This window comes from Styela clava, chromosome 14 (genome assembly GCF_964204865.1).
Source record: "Styela clava chromosome 14, kaStyClav1.hap1.2, whole genome shotgun sequence".
In the NCBI taxonomy this organism is placed as follows: Eukaryota; Metazoa; Chordata; class Ascidiacea; order Stolidobranchia; family Styelidae; genus Styela; species Styela clava.
In genome coordinates, this window is record NC_135263.1 from 2,171,876 (window position 1) to 2,191,849 (window position 19,974).

General features: G+C 37.7%; 1 protein-coding gene across 1 annotated transcript; it reads right to left on the bottom strand.

Moving 5' to 3' along the window:
- Positions 1–22: 22 nt before the first annotated feature.
- On the bottom strand, positions 23–18,051 carry LOC120325951 (vasorin-like). The gene is made up of 8 exons (XM_078119885.1): positions 17,571–18,051; positions 16,486–16,627; positions 13,698–13,930; positions 12,801–12,913; positions 9,058–9,288; positions 6,253–6,363; positions 5,243–5,407; positions 23–4,609 (listed from the first exon to the last, which is right to left on the bottom strand). The coding sequence occupies exons 1-8, from the start codon at positions 17,922–17,924 to the stop codon at positions 3,097–3,099; spliced, it is 2,862 nt and encodes a 953-aa protein (XP_077976011.1). The 5' UTR covers positions 17,925–18,051; the 3' UTR covers positions 23–3,096.
- Positions 18,052–19,974: the final 1,923 nt, after the last annotated feature.

Here is a 19,974-nt window from a genome sequence, read left to right on the forward strand (position 1 = left end):
TGAACATATCAAAAAGAGAATATATTTGTAAACTCATATATTGAACTTATATAAAAATGCATGCTGTATAATTCAAGAACATAAATTGGCACAGAATTAGCAAAGACTAGTCATCGTTTTATTACGAAGTTGAAGACTTTTGCAAAATCTTTTTAACATTTTTTTTGCAGGTTTAAACTTTCAAGGGTTTCACACTTCTCTTTGAAAGACTTTAGACAACAATCGGCGCCCCAGAAATATTCGTGCCAAGATGACGCACAACCTGAACAATCCTAACCTGGTACACATACTGTGTTCAGGTTGTGCGCCATCTTGGTACGAATACTTCGGAAGCAACCAACAACCTGGTGTTCTAATCCTGGATTTGTACCTCGGTCTCTAGGGTAGTAATTTCGATACGAACTTTCTCAAATCAACTTTACGGAGCGCGAAAGCACAGACAGAAGTACACAAGCAGCAGCTAATCATAACAAGGAAAAATTAAGTTTATTGTAGCGATCTGAATATAACGTTTGTAAGCGGAGATAATGTTGTGCCAGCGTTTCTCAAACTGTGTTACGGAGCTTCTTCGTGGAAGTGTGCCGCGGAACAAGGATCGAACTTGGCAACATGGCGATCCCAGCCGTATCTCTACGATCTTGGGTAGTAAATTAGATCTCCCAACTGGCGACAAACAGGCCTTGCTATCTAAACAGACAGATAGGCATCGTGTCAGTCTGGAAATCACAATTTTGTCAACCGTTTAATATCGTTAACCTAGATTTTTAATTGCCAATTTACAGCACTTTACACCTCCAATTGGGGAAACAATCTATCAATTTTACATTTTTCTCTACCTAATTTCTCGGTTTTCCGCGAGGCAAGATAAAATAAACAGCGTATAGGTGTTCAGGGGCAAAAAAAAAGTTTAGGGAACGCTGAGTCAGGTTATGCTCTGGCGAAAGCGAGGTAAAACTATCATTCTGTGAAATTGAATACTGTTCTTTTGTTGCTATAAACCAGCGTTTCTGAAACCTTTTTGTCTCGGAACACCCACCCTTTTATCTCGTCGAACAACGAGAAATCAGAAGGTGAAATTTATGGGTGGTTTCCAAAATATTTGAGCCCAAGGTAAAATTAAAATTTTGCTGTGAATTTGACAATTAGAAAATTAGGCCGACAGTTAATATTAAATGGTTAACGAAAACTCCATGCTTTACAGACTAGCACGTAGACTGTCCGGTTGTTGGGAGACAAATTTGCGACCTAGAGGCGCCGAAGTATTGCCAAGATCGCTATGGCGACCAATTTATTTGCAATTTCGATCCCTGGACGCGTCGAAGAAGCTCATGGAACACAGTTTGAGAAACTCTGCTATAAACTATTCAAACTGTTTGCGTAAATATTCATGAAATAGGAAAGTATTGTCGCATAGCAAACTCAGTTATCACTAATATTAGAATCATTATCCGGTCTGATGTTTCTGGTAACAAGTAAAAAGCAAATGTGAAATAGCAATAAAAAGTAATAAACTAAGAAGAAAAAAGGCAAAAATGATTTCACAGGCATTCTTTTTGGGGGAGTGAGTTGGATAGGATTTACATATTTATCCTGATGGGCAAGGAATAATCGATCGAGATGTTCAATTTTAAATTTTGGGGATGGCGCCGAGAGCGCACCCAGCTCAATTTTTTTGGTATAATGACGTAATACGGCGCTCATTCGTGTCTTTTATTCCGAACAAAATCAGATAATGGAGGCCACTGATATATAACAATTAGGGCTGGGAATGGTTAACCGATTTCAGACGGTTAACCAGTTAATTTTACCCGGTTAACGGTTAAAGTGTTTTCCCTGAAATTCCCGGTCCTAATAACAATATCTTAAGTACTTCGCTGTTGAAGTTATCCAAGGCATATAAGCGCGCATTGACATCTAACCCGTTCGGTTCATTTGGTGAAAGGATTATTGATAGCAAGCCAGAAAATCTCTGGTTTTCAGTAAATCGTTCAAGAATAGAGCAAAAGGGTGTTGAAAAGGCTACGACTTCATGTCTTACCGCAAATGTAGGCACGAGTATAAAAAAAGCACTGTACAATCAACAACTAATCCAATTTAGGAATATAAAGCGTACTTTTATGAGATACCTTGCGCTTTTGCTACGTTCAATGCTCAAGATAAGCAGCGGATAATATATAGGAACTGTTATGCTTTAGAAGGGCCGACCGATATCATTACAAGAAAGATGGAACATAAAATAAACAGAATAAAACAACTGAAGCGTAAAATAAGAGAAAGGCATTGAAAACGGAACTTTAAAAATTCTTAGAAAGCTAATATCATTTTGCAGTTGGAGTAATAATAATTGAGTTGCGGTTCCTATCATCAAATAAGAACAAATATTTGATATTTTGTAAAAAAAAAACGTGACATCTGAGAACAACAATTCAGGCTGATGGAAATTTTGACTCCAAGCACCGCCATTGAAGTATGAACTCCCGACTCCCAAGAATTTAGAATTTAAACAAATTTTAACAAAAAAAAAATATAAACACAGTCAAAAATATTCGGCAAAATTGTGTAAATAGAAGAAATATAGTGGCGTCAACATGTGTGGTACTTTTGCGAAGAAAAAACCTCTTGCGCGGAAAAGTAATTTTTCGGGAATGCTTAGAGTAGGGGTATTTTGAGCAAAGTATTTTAAGTGAGCCCAAATAGCAAAATGAAAAAGGTTTCAACCCCAATAATTTCGTTGGAAATTTTTAAATTCAATCACGAAATAGCTTTGTTTAGTTGAAATGAATAAAATGTACGATCGTTTGATATATAAACAAAAACCTTTTATGTAACTTTGGATTTATAGAACTTTGTGTATCACTGCCATAATTGAAATTTCTTGGGGGATGACTAGAAAATGCTATGTAACCCACAGTTTGTCGACCACTGGCTTAGAGTAAGCATATGAAGTGGGATTCATGGCAAAATCGGTTTGCGCATAAGTATTCTCGGTAAAAACACAAACCCAACAACAGTACCCTTTTCGTCCATCTCCATCAGTGCACTTTGCACTATGACCTTTGATCCCGTATATTTTGCAGAAACTTAGTTTCCGGATAATCACACTACTTGTACTCCATCATGATACCTCGGCAAACCATCGTTTATTATATTCCTATTAAAGCAAGCTTGCGAAGGAATTACGCGGCCCGTGCCGGCGTGAGTTATTATTGGCGCAGTTTCGGAAGTGGGGGTTCGTACAGTGTTCCGGGGGCTCTGAATCGGCTGAAAAGCGGACCTCGAGTTCGTTTGTGGGAATGCTACAGGACCCGATGGGGCCATATATGTGGTTCCGTGTCTTTGATTGACAGGATAAATTTGTCCTTCAGTTGCTCCGTAATATTGTCCTGTACCGCCTACTAGCGGTTGCATGTCATCTAATATTTCTGGCTCGTATTCGTATCGCCTCAATGGCGCTCCACAGTGGTTATTTGGAAACGAAGCTCTGGAGTTATTGCTGTTGTTTTGGTTATTCCTGTATTGATAATCAGCAGCTCTTCCGCCAACTTGCGGCGGAATGCCGCTCATATTTTGTACCGGCAAAGGGGGTGATGGAGGAAGAAAACTTGGCGAATGAGGGTATTGAAGTGACGAATCCGCGTAGCGGGGTACACTTCCGCTCGAATCACTAGCGCCACTTAGCGACCCTGGTTTATTTGGAATGCTGATTCTTGAATTCGAGTTGTTTATGAAGTTACTGCTTTGTGCATTACTTGGTCTCGTATTCGGGGTATTTTGCTTTATTGGAGAACTTTGTATCCCGTTTGGGTCCATAGCTGTTGCTGTATAGTGGTTATGTACATGGTGGTGCACTTGGGTAGACATTTCCATATCGGATTGTGTCGTTTCTAACGGAGATCCTGGTGTGTAGTCTCCGTTGTTTTGCTGTTTCATTTTTATCAGTCGTTTCTGTCTGTAGCAGTAACAGAATAAGATTAGTAATGATACTATTACAAGACCGCCGATTCCCGCCCCAACAGCTGGCAATAAAATTTGAAATTCGGTGCTTTCGGTTGGAGTCGTCTCCGGATTTAGACCACTGCGGAATTTGTCCCCTGTTCCCGGTATCGCAGGTTCAGTCTTATCACGCTGGCGTATTCCTGTAGTTTCGTCTCTTGCCAGTCCGGGACTTGGGACTACCGTAATATCAGTATACACTGAGGATTGGTATATCCGTCGACCGGAGGTTTTCACGGAACCGCATAACGTATCCTTAGTTTTAGATGACATTCCACTGCCCACTAGCGGTAGATGAATACAGATGTTATAAAATCGTCCTGGCTCAAGACCTTTGACTGTAAATGGGTGCGCTTTTGGGGTTATGCTGAACTCCTTTGGGGGCCGTTTTTGCCCCACTTCTGCAATGGAGACGAGTAGCTCCTTTTCCGTTATGGGGAGTATTATTTCGACTGAATTTTCAGTTACTGAATTCGTGTTAATTAAAAGCGAAGGTCGGTGTGCTTGTTTTGTTGTTGTAGTCGGCATAGTCGACGATACTGTAGTTGTTCTAGTCGTCGTAGTCGGTGTTGTGAGAGATTGTTGGCACTGCGAACCGGTCCAATTTTTCGTGCAACTGGAAACAAGAAAATGCATCAATTTTTTAAGTGGGCGCCAGTGACTTATCTACGTAATCAAGTTTAAAAATGAATCCCCTTAATTATTGACTGAAAATTTTAACTACTGTTGTTGAATTGTGATATATTTACGTTATTATTCAAGTAAGAATTTGAGTTTTAATTGCTTCGAACTTGAAAATATTTTATTGAAACATTTTACAAATAATCTTTCCGGCGTTCATGGCACTCAATTTACTGTTGTCGAAGACTGCATAACGGGGCAATAGTTTCAAAATTGAAAAGACCAGCTTCTTTCATTATTCGAAAGCTATTGGGACTCTATCTATTCGTTGGGGGCAGTTTTAGTGTTTATACTCGTTTAGCAGAGTAACACTACCAAATATAGTGATTTTATCCCTCCAAAATTCGTTAAGAAGTACTATCTTGGGTGCTCCCAAAGTATTCGTACCAAGATGGCGCACAACCTGAACATAGTATGTGCACCCGGTTAGGGTTCAGGTTGTGCGCCATTTTGGTACACATCTTGCACAAAAGCTTATCCAAAAGCGAATGTCTGAATCGCCCATCAAAAGTGCTGATGTAAGCAATTTTAGAAAGTAAATGGATTTAAATTTCAATGCAACACTCACCGACATTTCGGCAAACGCTTCGAAGAATAACACGATCCTCCATGAAAGCAAGGATAAACATCGCACGGGTTAACGGACCATGGTGTTTTTGTAACACTAGGTGTCGTAGGCGGTGTTCCAGGGGGTGGCGATACAGAACCCAGTGGTGGTACCAGTGTATTGGTCCTGTTAAATGAAGTGTAAAGGGTTTAATTTCACGGCGAGAGAATGATAAACTGACAAAGATTGTTGAAGGGAAATACATATACAGCCCAACGATAGTCCAACATTCATCCATATCTACCAGCGAACTTTGCACTTTGACCTTTTAACCAGGAAACCCATTGTAAGCCAATGGCATGTTTGTGAAGTAGGAGTCAAAAATGTAAACATTTACTATAACAGTGGTATGACGTAATCAAAGAGTGGAGTGGCAACCAGCTACACGAACATTAAGCTAGTTCAGGATAGTTTGATTTGGAGAAGCGTGGCAAGTCGACCCCAGAAGGGGCCTCAACAGCCGGGACGACAAGAAGGGGAAGATAATTAAGACAAACGTTTGATGAAACTTAAATTTCAAATGGTAAACTTTTAATAAGCAACAAACAGAGACTAGAATCCGAGTTACAATTTCTCTCAAAACACAATCGGAGTCTCTATTGTTCAAAATTTTGATCTGTGGAGATGGCATTTCAGGCCTTTCAAACAACTCCCCGTCCCCACCATAATTATAGATTTTAAACATTTGACACCTGATTGGAAAGCAAAGTTCTAATAAAAAATACAATTTTTGACTGCAGAAAATTTTGAAGCAATTGGTTCAGTAGTTCCTGAGAAAAGAGATTTTTTCACAACAAGAAGAAGAAAAGAAATACTTCCCAGAGTTTTGGCCTGCGGGGACGGTATTTCGGGTCAATTAAAAAATGACGCTTGCCCCCGACTTCAATCAAAGATCGAACGTTTAAAGAAAAATTTTAAACTTTAAGAAGTCGGACACAGAATTTTTCAAAAAAGATGAGAAAAAATCTTACTTCGAGCAGTCAAAGTCATCTTCGGTTAGTTCTTCAATGATTCTGTTTCGTAGTCGAGATCTCGACGAACATTTCAGACTTTCTGGCCGCACAAATGCTTGACGAAAAATCCTAGAAAAAAAAAATATTGAAGAGTTACACATGAGTGCTTCGAACAAGTCTTGAGACAATCAAGCTAGGAGATCTTTTGGAATCTGTGTGCTTTCATTTGGCGTTGAATTAGGTTATCAAGAAGGAAAGGAGTTTTAATAATCGGAGGTGTTTTCCGAAGGTTGTAGATTAGAATCCTTGATGGAAAAATGACTGTGTTTTGTTTTTGATTGCTATAAATGCTGCAACACATGCAACTGTTATGAAAGATAACAGGATACCGATTCTAGGCTATATTAAACATAAGAACACCACTCCACAACGTAACACTGTAAACAATAGAATAACACGCAAACAGTAAAGTATGCAGTACGGAAGAACGGCGCTCCGGAAGTATTTGTACCAAGATGACGCACAACCTGAACAACCCTAACCCGGTACACATACTATTTTCAGGGTGTGCGCCATCTTGGTACGAATACTCCGGCAGCACCGAAAGAACTAGGGTAATGAAGAGTACATCGCGTACCTAATAATTACGCTGTAGTGAAACACACCACAGAAACATAGTTCTACTAATTTACATCTAAAATCTAAAAATTTGGTAGACAATGCAAAACGTAAAGATTTAAGACCCCCCAAAGATGTACTAGGTCTTGAAGTACTGGTGGCTGCTTATGTAGGGACTAATTCGAAGTGGAGGCTATGTAAGTCCATGTATCTGAAACTAATAACTGACTAAATAATCCCATACTTGTCATGGACTGACAACCGGACGAATGCCGTAGTCCGCCATATGATTAATAGAGCTGTCTAATCAGCTCTCCTCTTCTCCGACATAAATATGAAAATGCTATTCTCATGTCACATGACTAAAGTCGTATTTTTGATTTTAATGCGAATCACCCTATCTTCTGGAAATCCTGAATTCCAATAAGTTCACAAACAAATGAAACGACATTCTTAAACCTTAAAATATTTCAGTCTGGCTCACAAATTTGCGATATAAATTCACCAATTGCATGAAGGAAGCCTAACACACGTCACTGGTAACCGGACAAGCTGCCTTGGTTCACTATATGATTGGGCTGTTTTATCGACTTTCCCCGTGATTAATTAATCTTATCAGAAAACCCGTGAAAATGCCAAAAACTTAAAAAAAAACACAGAAAAAATAAAACGCTTCCATAAACCACAAAAATACTTCAGTCCGACTCAGGAATTTGCGATATAAATTCCACAATTACATGAAAGGAAGCATGTCAGACGTCACAGGAAACGCGGGGTTTAATTATAGCATTTATTAAAATAATTAAATGAAATCAGTCGAAATTGCTGATTATGGCCGCTTTGGAGTGGGAGGGGTGGTGGACTAAATGTGAATGAAAATGTTAGCGTCTGCTTAAAGCAAGGCAGTGCAAGCGTAGTGATACGTGGGATGGGTGTGGGGTAATTAGTTACAATAGTTAAAAAATGCTAATTATGGCCTATTGGAGCTGATAGATCGGAAGTGTGCTCCATAAATGTTAATATTTTTTTCTCTCTTTGAGGTTGGCTATAGACAAGCGGATTATAATTGTAACAATATGATAATTAGTTGATATTTATCGGAAATGCCAAATATGGCCATGCTTGAGAGTTGAATAGAGTAGTAGAAAAAATTGAAGAGATTTTAGTGTTTGCTCTTGACAAGAGCTCTGGACAATCAGAATACTCCGGATATTCATAACATCCATTACGATGATTAGTTGAAATATGTTAAAATTGTCATTAATGGCGCAATTGTTGAAACACAAAGTTTACATTCACATACATCACTAAACTCATAAACTCCTGACCCGGGGTTACCAACAGGTCAGAATCGGGCATAGGTTCATGTAACCCCCCGAATGCGAGACAAGTTATCGGCACTATTGTTTATAGTTAATCGTGGAAGTAGCGATTCAGAATGGCAAGTTAGAGTTTATTCAATCGACAGTCGACTCTAAGTTTCCCAAACAAAAACTTGGAATGTTTAGGAACCTCTGCCTCAAATTATTGTAAAATATTCTCAGATTCGTTTAGGTTGCCGATCGAATATTGACTTATCACCGCGGGTGTCTGATATTGGAGAACTTTTGAAAAATTTTAATCTAATTTCACAAATTTTATTTCAAGTTTATGATATTGTGTTTGGTTTCATTCTTACATTAATTTAAATTTATTTACCCAGCGTGTCGAATTATTAGGACCCTAATCTAATCTAGCCTTGGACTTTATGTGTACATTTGATGGCGTATAAGAGCAACGAAAAATAGGAGATTTACGTATTTTTCAATTGCTATTTAATTGAAGTTGAACTATCTCCTGATAATATGGCGTCTCATATTTGTTCAATTCGCAGTTTAACGCCACTTCAATATTATGACGTCACAATCCATAACCTGTATTCTGACGCCACTTCTAGTGCTGTGGTGTCACATTTTTTGTGTTCGTCAATCCTTGATTTGGAAAAAATATTTTGAATCTAACTTTTATCATCCTAAATTTGAACATGACGCCATTTTCATATTATGGCATCACTTTCCGTCTCTTTTCTCATATTTTAACCTGCCATATGACGTCACTCGTAATATTATGACGTTATTTTATACTATGACGTCATATTTCCCGTTTATTTTATATTTTGATAACTTGATTGTCTTTATTGTAAAACAGTATATGGCGTGGCATTACCTTATATATTGTGGCATCCACTTAATGTCACAGCCACAATCCCAGTCGTTGTCAGTAATATCCAATACATTCAATATAACGCGGGGTGGTATGACGCCATCTGGTAGTGACTTCAATGCCATGCCACGCATGGCTAAAACCTTCAATTTTGTCAGCTTCGTGAACGTATCTTGCGGAATCGTCTTGATCGTGTTCAAAGACATGTTAAGGGTCCGCATTCCAACGAGAGACCTGTAAAATAATTTGTCATATTTAAACTAACACATAATTAAACTAACCCATTATAATTTATATACCATAGTCCACTAGTCAGCGAGATTTCCTGCCGCGAATTTCCCTAGAACCATTGGAAACTGCTATAGCAGAGACAGATGGAAATAGAATACCTAATACATGAAGACCAACAAAAAACGTCGCGAGAGCAAATTTCCAGATAAGCGCGGAATCGTTGCTAGGACGTTGCTACGGTTTTATATCGTTGGCCAATCGGAGGAGAGTTTGGTTTACTGCCGTATAGTTTCAGCAACTCTTGACATTTTAGTGAACTCTCGAAACTTCACTCGGAGATGAGTCTCCTTAGTGCGTACGCGGAAGAGTAAATCGCCCTAAGAGGAGACGTGAGAAGTCTTAACATATTGGTTCATTACCGGAGGTTTATGAAACCCCAGCGGCCAAGGGCACACAGAAACATATGAAACGGGCCCACGATTCATAAAATGAAAGCGGAGTTTTTTTTATTTTTAGATGCGCGTATGTTATCTTGCTGTGAGTAAATTTGTCTATGAGAGAATGTAAGATGTTTTAACGCAGTGATTCATAAGCGGCAGTCCATGAAGTCCCAGGGACACACAGTTGGCCCCATGCACTTTGCATTCATAAAATGAAAACAAAATGACAAATAAAGCGGAGTATACCTCATATATATATAGATCACACTCAATTCATTCATTTGTTTTATTACATCACTAAGAGCAATTATGATTTCACAGACAGAAATTAGTTAATTGGTTTAATTACCATCTATAATTACCCATATCCGCTTATAATTGCTTTGAAGTGTTTATTATAAAATCTTTTGAGTATACCCCTGACTGTGTAGTTGGAAAAATCAAGTCGTTGATTCCGGGCTGAGGACATTTGAATTTTTTGCAAAAACAAAATCTGATTCTGATTTCCAACTTCTTTTCATCTAGTCCCAAGCAATTTAACAACCAATCAGCACTCCCAAATAAGGTTTAAAACATCCTGCACGCCACAGTCTGTATTTTAAAACGTTTATTCAAAACATATTAAACCGCCCCAAATAATTATCCACAATCGCCCTTTTAAAAAATGCTCTGGTTTTACACAAAGACTTCTTTAATCAAAGAAACTAAATTGAGGAAACGGTTTTCATTTCATTTAAAATTGCGTTTGATTTAAATTATGTTAATTTTTCTTCTGAAGAGGAGTTTCGTTTTTGCAAAGCTAAAAACAAAAACCGTACATACGCCAACTATTTCGCTGGTAAAATTTTCGCGGAAGTTGGAGTCGAACATTGATACTGAAAGGTAGATGATCGCAGTCAATCTTCTCGAATCGGGAGTCGAAATTTATCCAACCGGAGTCATTTTTTTAATTGATCGGAGTTGAGATCGGTACACGGTCGATATTCGAAATCACAAATGCAAAATCAGACAAAAAGCAAAAATCGTACGAACGGCAACTATTTCGCGGGTAAGATTTTTGCAGGAGTTGGAGTCAATCGAAGTCAATCTTTTCGTATCCGGAACAAAGTTTTTTTCTAATCCGAAGTCGTTCGAATTTTTGCAATCAAAGTTTTGATAAACAAAAGTGAGTGGTCGGAGTCAAACTTTTAGGATCCGGGATGCATGGTTTTTCAATCCGGATTTTTTTTTTAATAGATCGGAGTTGAGGTCGTTGAAGATATTCTCCGACGACAAGGTCGATATTCGAAATCATACATATACAAAAAAAAAAAAAAACGCCAAATCTTTCGAATTCAAAATGTTGGTGGTAGTCGGAGTCACTAATTTTGCACCCGGAGTCAAATTTTAATCAGTTAGGAGTCCTTGTTTTAATTGCTCGTAGTTGAGGTCGTTAGATATTTTCTCCGACTACATGGTCGATATTCAAAATCTTACATACAAAATAAGACAAAAAACGGCAAATCTTTCGAAGTCAAAATGTTCGCGGTAGTTGAAGTCAAGAATTTTGTACCCGGAGTCGGAATTTATCCTACCCGGACTCGTTTTCGAATTGCCCTTTATCGATTTTGTTATAGACTTTCAAATAATTCATACAAAACATATTAAACCGCCCTAAATATTATTCACAATCGCCCTTTTCAAAAATGTTCGGCATCTGGTTTTGGTTTTTGCAAAGCTGACAACAAAAACAGTACATATTTGTGGGAGTTGGAGTCAAACATTGATAGCGAAAATTTGGTGATCGGAGTCAATCTTTTTGAATCCGGAACGAAGTCGTTTCCAATCCGGAGTCGTTCAAATTATCGCAATCAAAGTCAAAAGTGAGTGGTCGGAGTCAAACTTTTAGTTTCCGGAATGAAGGGTTTTCCAATCCCGAGTTATTTTATGATTGATCGGAGCTGAGGTCGTTGGAGATTTTCTCCGACGACACGGTCAATATTCGAAATTCAACATTTTTGTGGTAGTCAGAGTCAATAATTTTGTACCCGGAGTCGGAATGCATCCAAAACCGGAGTCGTTCTTAAAATTGCTCTTAATCGAGTTCATTATAGACTTTTAAACCATTCGTTCAAAACATATTAAACCGCCCTAAATAATTATCCACAATCGCCCTTTTAAAAAATGTTCGGCATCTGGTTTTACACAAAGACTTCTTTTATCAAAGAAACAAAATTAAGGAAACGGTTTTCGTTTTAAATTGAGTTTAATTTAAATTAGGATAATTTCTTCCTGAAGAGAGTTTCGTCTTTGCAAAGCTAAAATTACTTGCTAATTAAAGTGAAATCAAACCAATAACAAAATGGTGAAACATATAAAGTGAAATAATAATAATTGTGCTTGAAGAAATTTGCTCTAGTAGTCGTAATTTTTTATTAACCTTTACAACGTACAATGATGTGTAAAACTGTTATAGATACGTGAGAATTTTTTTTTTTTTTTTTTTGAAAAATCAGAAGCTTTCCGATTTGGCTTTGTGTATGAATTATCCTCTTCCATAGAGGGCAACTGGGATTCTTCTATTTAAAATAAATAAAAGTAATAGCCTTCCAGCGAAAAAGTTAAATTTTAACCACGGAAAATTTTAAAGCAATTGGTCGAGTAGTTGAAGAAAAAAGAGATTTTTTAGGAACGATACGAAGAAAAATACAAAGCTATGCTTGAGCTATGCTCAAATATATGGACACGTGGAATCACATAATCTTGATGACGTCATAGCAACAACAAAAAGTAATAGCCTTCTGGAGGAAATTTTTATCTTTAACCACTGAAAATTTCAAAGCAATTGGTCCAGTAGTCGAAGAGAAAAGCGATTTCTTCAAAACGTGTTGATGGAGACAAATATTAATAACAATAACAACAAAATTTTGAAACGATCGTTATGTCCCCTACGTGCCTAACAAGAACAACAACCTAATTAGAAAACAATCCATAGGTCCCCTACGTGTCCGGTAAGCAGTTCCGTATCTATTGATAGACAACGATATCGTTGAAAAGCGTCCATAATCGTCACAAACAAAAATTCCTTGAACTTACTTAATAAACTGGGGTACAGCTGTCAGTCTGTTACTGCTGATATCAAGATGGCTGAGATGGCTTGTATCATCGAATATCGAAGTCCTTAGTTGGGTTAGTCGGTTGTTCTGCAACTGGAATGAAAATGTAAATGTTCAAAAAAAGTTTTCTCACAGCAAACTTACGGGCACTGAACTGGGAATAAAGAAGGCTTATATCGGAAAAAGTATACAGGCGTTCGTTCAGAAGTAAAAATGACCAATTTTTAATCAAAGTCGTGGTCGACCTCTGAAGCCATATAGGGTATGAATGAGTTGTGGCGCAAGTATACGATTTTTAAGAGAATTCGCTCAAAGCAACGTCACGCGCCTATAATGGAATAAGACATATCTTGAAATATCAAGACTCTTTGAAACTATACCAAACTAAGGAGGTGCATTACGAGCCAGTAAATGCCAAAACATTTTTAAGTAATACGATCGTGAAAAAAGGTAGTTAATCCTACATACATGAGGTAATTTTCCAACATTTCGACTAGTATATCTCGAGACACGGATATTCCCGTAGTATGTGAACCAAGATGGCGGACACAGGAACGTAGTATGTGTACCACGTTAGGGCTAGGTAATAATTTCAGGCACAAATACTACAGGAGCCACTTGGCTAGTCCCCGAACTCGTAATAGAACTAAAATAAAGAAAATTGTAATAAAATTATGGCCTAATCTGGTACACATACTACGTTCCGGTTTCTGCCATCTTGGTTCACATACTACGGGAGTACCGGGACATTAACTGAAACTTAACTCCGACTCGGTGACTTCTACGCAACACCGCCTGTTTTAATAGTAGCTATTCCTATTTCTGGTCAAAAATGCACCCCCCCTCCTCCGAACACAGTTTAATGAAATAAACTTACGAAAAGCTGTTCGACGTTCACCGTTGAAAGCGTCATGTCTGGTATCTGCCGGAACCGATTGTATCCAAGATCTAATAGAAGAAGATTCGGAGAATATTCGAATCTTGGTATCGTCATTAGCTTGTTGTTTCGTAACTTTAATTCGACAAGATTTGAGAGGTTACTGAATGCTCCTGGTTCGATGTACGATATCTCGTTGTTTTGAAGGTAAATCCTTGCCAAATTATTGAGACCTGTGTAAAAAAAAGGATAATTTGAGTGAATTTTTTGGGTCATATGAATATGTAAAACACGAAAAAAAGATGGTTCAAGTGAAAATTGCAATATGGCTTCATTTATTATTTTAGCTTGGTCTCATGAACACTGATACATGTCTTTTGTCTCTGAGAAATAAAATAGTTTTAGTTAATTTTTCTTTCATTTCCTTTTAGAAAGTGTTCTATTCATTCACATGTGTATAGGCAAATATTGAACTATACGAACTTCAAATCATTGTAGCGCTATGCGATGTGTTGATTCTGAAATCAGGTTAATTTTTTTTTATATTTATAGTTTGTATAATTCTTCTCACAGCTCTGCAGGTATTGTACATGTGTTTCTCGAGCATCTGAAGTGTTTCTTTGGGGTACCGCTCCACCGTTAAAGTTGAAAACCAAAGAACTACCCACTGAAATTCGACTTCGCGTTTGAAAATATATCAATGGTTCATTCCTTTAGTTCTTTGGTCCTCAAACTTTATGTACCTACGAGTGACCCCTTATGCTTCTCTGAATTAGCTGTGAACCCACAATTTTCAAGCCGAAAATACAATAAAAAACATAGTATAGAGATATTCGGGAAAAATTTAAATTAGATACCTCTGAGGTGTCCGCGGGCTCCAGTTTGGAACCACTACTTTGGTAAGTGTATAAATAATGTACTCATGTGGTATTAGAACCAAGATGACGGACATCGTAACGTAGTATGTGTTGCAAGTTAGGGTCACAATTTCAGGAACAAATACTACGGGAGTCACTTGACTAATCCCCGAACTCGTAATAAAACTAAATAATGAAAAATGAAATAAACCTATGGCCTAACCCTAACCTGGTACACATACTACGTTCCGGTGTCTGCCATCTTGGTTCACATACTACGGGAGCGCCAAAGTATGATCTTACCACGTGGTCTCAGAAGTCACCACGAATCAGAATTTCGCGCCGTTTTATACTTTTTAATCGAGTGATATTCACATTTATTTTGAGTGCTCAGTTTCAATTAACAGCAATTTTAACATCCTAATTCCCCAAAGTAAGTGCGCCTAGTGTTGACATTAAATTCGTAGGCAAAATTACCGTGTGAACACGAACGACTCATCGTCGCTTTGGGAGCTGAACGGGAATTACCAAAGTACTTGTTGACAAAATTTTGGTACATTATTTACACGTTTTTCGCGCCTTTTATTGCTATCAGTGTTTTAAACAAGAAGCCGGTGGCCATAGGGGTATAGTCAGGAATTTACGAATCAACGGGGAGAGGTTCTGGACTTACCTAAGTCACCCATACCTCTCAGCCAGATCGCCCACTGAACCCGTGGTTTGCAACGTCCTTTTTCGAAAGGATGCTAAGTTTGACATATATATGAAACATAAAACGGGACAGTGTGGATCGGACACACCTTGATTCAATTCCGAGGTTTAGTGATATTGAAATAACAAGAGAGCTATGCTCAAATACATGGACACGTAGCGCCACCCAGTGGCAATAATTTTGATGACGTCATAGCGAAAAAAAAAGTAATATCCTTCCGGAGAAAAAATTTATCTTTAACCACTGAAAATTTCAAAGCAATTGGTCCAGTATTCGAAGAGAAATTTTTTAAAAATGGAGACGGAGACAAATAACAATCACAACAAAATTTTGAAACGATCGTTATGTCCACTTCGTGTCCAATAAAACGGGTCAGTGTGGATCGGCGGACACACCTTGATTCAATTCCTAGGTTTAGTAATATTGAAATAATTAGAAAACGTCTACTTTCTTTTCGTTATTCTAGATAATTTAACAGCAGTATAACAAACATGACTGATATTTATGACTGCCATTATGTATGACCGAGACATTTAAGTCTACCGGATTGTTGAGCTTGTGAGAATTGGGACCGTCTCGACTAAACCGGACGTATGATGAACTTAGATATTGCCATAAACATCAATCCGAAATATATAAATTTACGTGTAAATTAGTTATGTCATGTAAGTTGTACTTGTTGACAAAATGTTGGCACATTATTTACACGTTTTCGCGCCTTTTTTTAATCAAGGTTTTAATCGAGAGGGAAATTTTCAAGAAAGAGGGAAATTTCTAAAACGAGGGGTGAGCGGTCCGACCTTCAACCCCCATCTCCAACGTCACATGCAAAGCGTTACCGATTTTGGAAGTACGATCAACATGGCTTCAAACAAGTAGTGTGACACCAGGGACGTAGCCAGGGATTTTCAAATGGGGATCTTGAAATACATAATTGCCAAAGTCTTGCGGGTCTAAACTCTAAAAGGTCTTTTCTGCTTTCGCAATTGTCAAGTTACTTAGTCCAATACTTAACCACTCAGCCACCTCGCTTCCACTCTTGTTTTGCACTGTTCTTTTTATGAAATAGTGCCAGAAATATCAAATCCAAATGCATAAATAAACTTTATTGCCTCCATTTTTAGAGCTTGCAATTTCAACGGATGATAGATGAGGTGTTCAAGCAATTACTGGTAGGGTAATAATATGATCTAACGTATGAACTTCTATTTATTTTTACCTCTGAACAGATCAGCCGTTATCTTTGTTATCTGGTTATCCTGTAGCATGATGTTTTCCAGTTGTGTCAGTCGATTGAAAATTCCCTTCCATAACGCGAAATTTGAGATTCGATTCCCAGATATGTCAAGAATTTTCAAATTCTAAATGAAAATAATCACAATTTCAAGCACGGTCGTAATGATGTAAATGATGACACCACAGCATGACGTGAATGATGATATCATATTTAGTCGTTACCGACGAATTTAACGGATTAATGTGTTTCGAAAAACACATCCATACATCACCATATTAGGGTGAAGGTCGCCCTGTTAACCCCTTTCTTAACGTAGGTGGGAGTCCTAACCGATGAAACGGCTTAAACACATGATGTATCACGGTATTTTGTAGTACAGTCTGGTACGGCGAACGGCAGTTAATATTTCCAGATGTATGGACTTGAATTTCGGCTTTCTTCTATGGTAAGAATGATCCAGAAAATGCTTTTTTTAGCCCTTACTGAATGCCCAAATTCAATTTTATATAAACATTGATGAAAGAGTGCATCTGGTATGAACATATTAATAGTTTTCTAAAGTACGATTTGGTCCCCACGCAGGGATGATTCGAGTAAAAATGGCAGCATCGGCACGTGACCTTTAGTACAATATTATTCTGCCTATCCACGCTTCAATGATTCTTACAGTGGTTCCCAAAACTCTCATGAACCGAGGCCTCCAAAGACTCTTAACACTTCGTGGACCCCTGGTTTTATATGCTGGTAAGAAAGCTTAATAAATCTATTACTAGTTGAGAAGTTCCTAGAGTAGGACAGTCATAGTCGAGTTTATTTTTTCCATCCAGTAAAAAATAACACACGCAAAGTTTAGAGAAATAATGTTGAATACTGTATTCACCGGGGAAGGGAAGCCTGGTAAACTAAAGTTGGTTAACAAGAGGCGACATTCAAGGTTCTAATATCTGATTAAACATTTTGAGCTCTAACATTTTGATTTTCGGAGTACTGTTATTATTGATGAGCGAGGCTTTAGTAGTTAAACAACCAACATCCCGCAATACAAGGCATACAACCCACCAACTTACCTTAAATGGCTGTAAACTTCTTGGAGGAATAGTCGTGATGTTATTGTTAAAAAGGTAGAGCTTCTCCACTGCAGAAGTAAATCCTAATGGAGTAGATGTCAAACCTTTATTATTGCAAAATACAATACTTTCCACAGTGCAGGAGCATTGAGATGGACATGTTTTGCCTTTTAGGCTATTTACTGTCGTTGGCAGACATAATAATAGTGTTACTGTTAAAGTTATTATGTTGAAACAATATCCTTTTTGAGTTTTCGATTGTTTATATTTCTTTTTTATTGTACAGTCACAATAACCGTCACTAAGTCTGCATTGTGTCCGCACAGTTGCATTTTGCGTGCAAGTTATTTCCATTATTTTTGCTCTTTGATGTCACAATGGAGTGAAGAATAGCAGACGACGTTTTACGAGAGGATTGTTTTGATCCGCTTCATAAGCAGATACTGGATTAAATAAAATATCTATTTCTGTAACGGGAGATCTAAAACGTAAAGAAAAGATTGGTGAGATGATAAAGGCATCTAAAGTAGAATTGATTTCTTGATTTAAAGTATTTTCAGATTGTTTTTAAACGCCAATTTTGAGAGAATTTGAATTGAATTAAACTTAAAATGTTACGGACGCGATGGCCTAACCCAGTGGTTATACTTAACTGTGTAGACTTCACAAGTTTAAAGTCATTCACACCGCATGCCCGCATATTAACTTACCCAGTGTGTAATAAATCAGGCAGGCAAAGCAAAACCAGTTAGATGCCGACTACAAAAATAGGGAACCTTTGTACAAAGCTCCCGCCAAAAAAAGAACACCCACGCAAACGCTCAATAGGGGAAAATTAGTAATTGTCCGGTTAGGGTTGAGGTTAGAAATGCAGATGGCACTGGAAATTCGAATTTTCATATCATTCCCAACACCCAACCCTAAATCGAAAACTTATGGGACACGAAAGGGACCTATGAATCGTTTTGGTATTGTGTTGTTATTGTTGTTGTTGTTATACGATATATATATTCGTTAAAAATATTCGAATTATTCGATTCGAAAAAAAATATTCGATTTTGCCCACCTCTACATGTGACATCACAATAATTTCTGTACTTACTATATTTTACCTTGCAGTACCGTACAGCACATTATACAGATTGAGCGACATTGTCTCGTTTCAGAAAAACCCATTTTACTGATGATCCGACACCCCTCCTCCAAGATGGCGCACAACCTGAAAATAGTATGTGTGTGTGTGTGTGTAGCGGATTCAGGTTGTGCGACATATTGCTGCACATACTTCCGTAATAAATAAAAGACATGTTACATTGTTCCATAGCAACGAAACAACTCAATATTAAACTTCTACTTGATTAAACACAATCATATAAAGAAAAAACAAAAAAACTTTAAAATAAACTACGCGATACCGCAATGATTTTGGAATATTACTCAAACATTTACTAAACAGTCATCTCCAACTAGCGTGTCTACTAAAAACAAACACGGAAATTGGAAAACTAAAAGTCAAAGTTAATTTTATTTCAAAAAACATCGGAATTTTGGTTGATTCAAAGCTATTTCTAGATTGTCGATCGACTGAAAAACTTAATCACAACTTTGCCGCTATTGCTATCTAGGACTTCATGTGAGAAGCCCATGAATGTGCAAATTTTACATCATGAAAATTTCGTAAATGAGACGTCATCAAATCGACGTCATAATTTTAAATGAGGCTATAATAAAACCACTGGGGCTTCTTGAGATCAAAATGGAATCGACAACTCAAATAAATGACGCCGAAACAAGCAGATGGAAAACAAAGCAATATAATATTCCTGGAGGAAGGAAACGGGCGCGCAAATTGCGACGAAACTATTGTTAGATCCAGCGCTTCAACCACCATGTCGCCCATATATTTTAAAAACTAACACGGAAATTGGAAAATTGAGTGTCAATCCTAATTTTATTTAGAGGTAAGTCTACCTATTATTTCTTGAATGATAGAATCAAATCGAGGAAATTTGAGGTCGAACTATCTAACTGGGCTGTGGAATTAGTGGAAAATTCTAGATTTTTTTTATTATACCGGCGATGCAAAAATGATTGATTCCAACGGTCTAACCCAGGGGTCGGGAACCCATGGCTCTCGAGCCATATATGGCTCTTTTGGTGACGGCATATGGCTCTCAGAAAAATCTAATATCCCAAGACTAAGCTTACTATTGTTACGAGATTTCAAACTCATTTATAGCCAAATTTGGCAGGAAATTCCCAATACGTTTGAGAACGCGCGTCCGGCACATGTCTATGTTATGTAAGATAATTACCAGACAGGCATTGTGACAAACAAGGGGATTCTGGAACATATATTGTGACATCACAGAGCGATAGAGTTTTAAAAACACTACGGAGATGC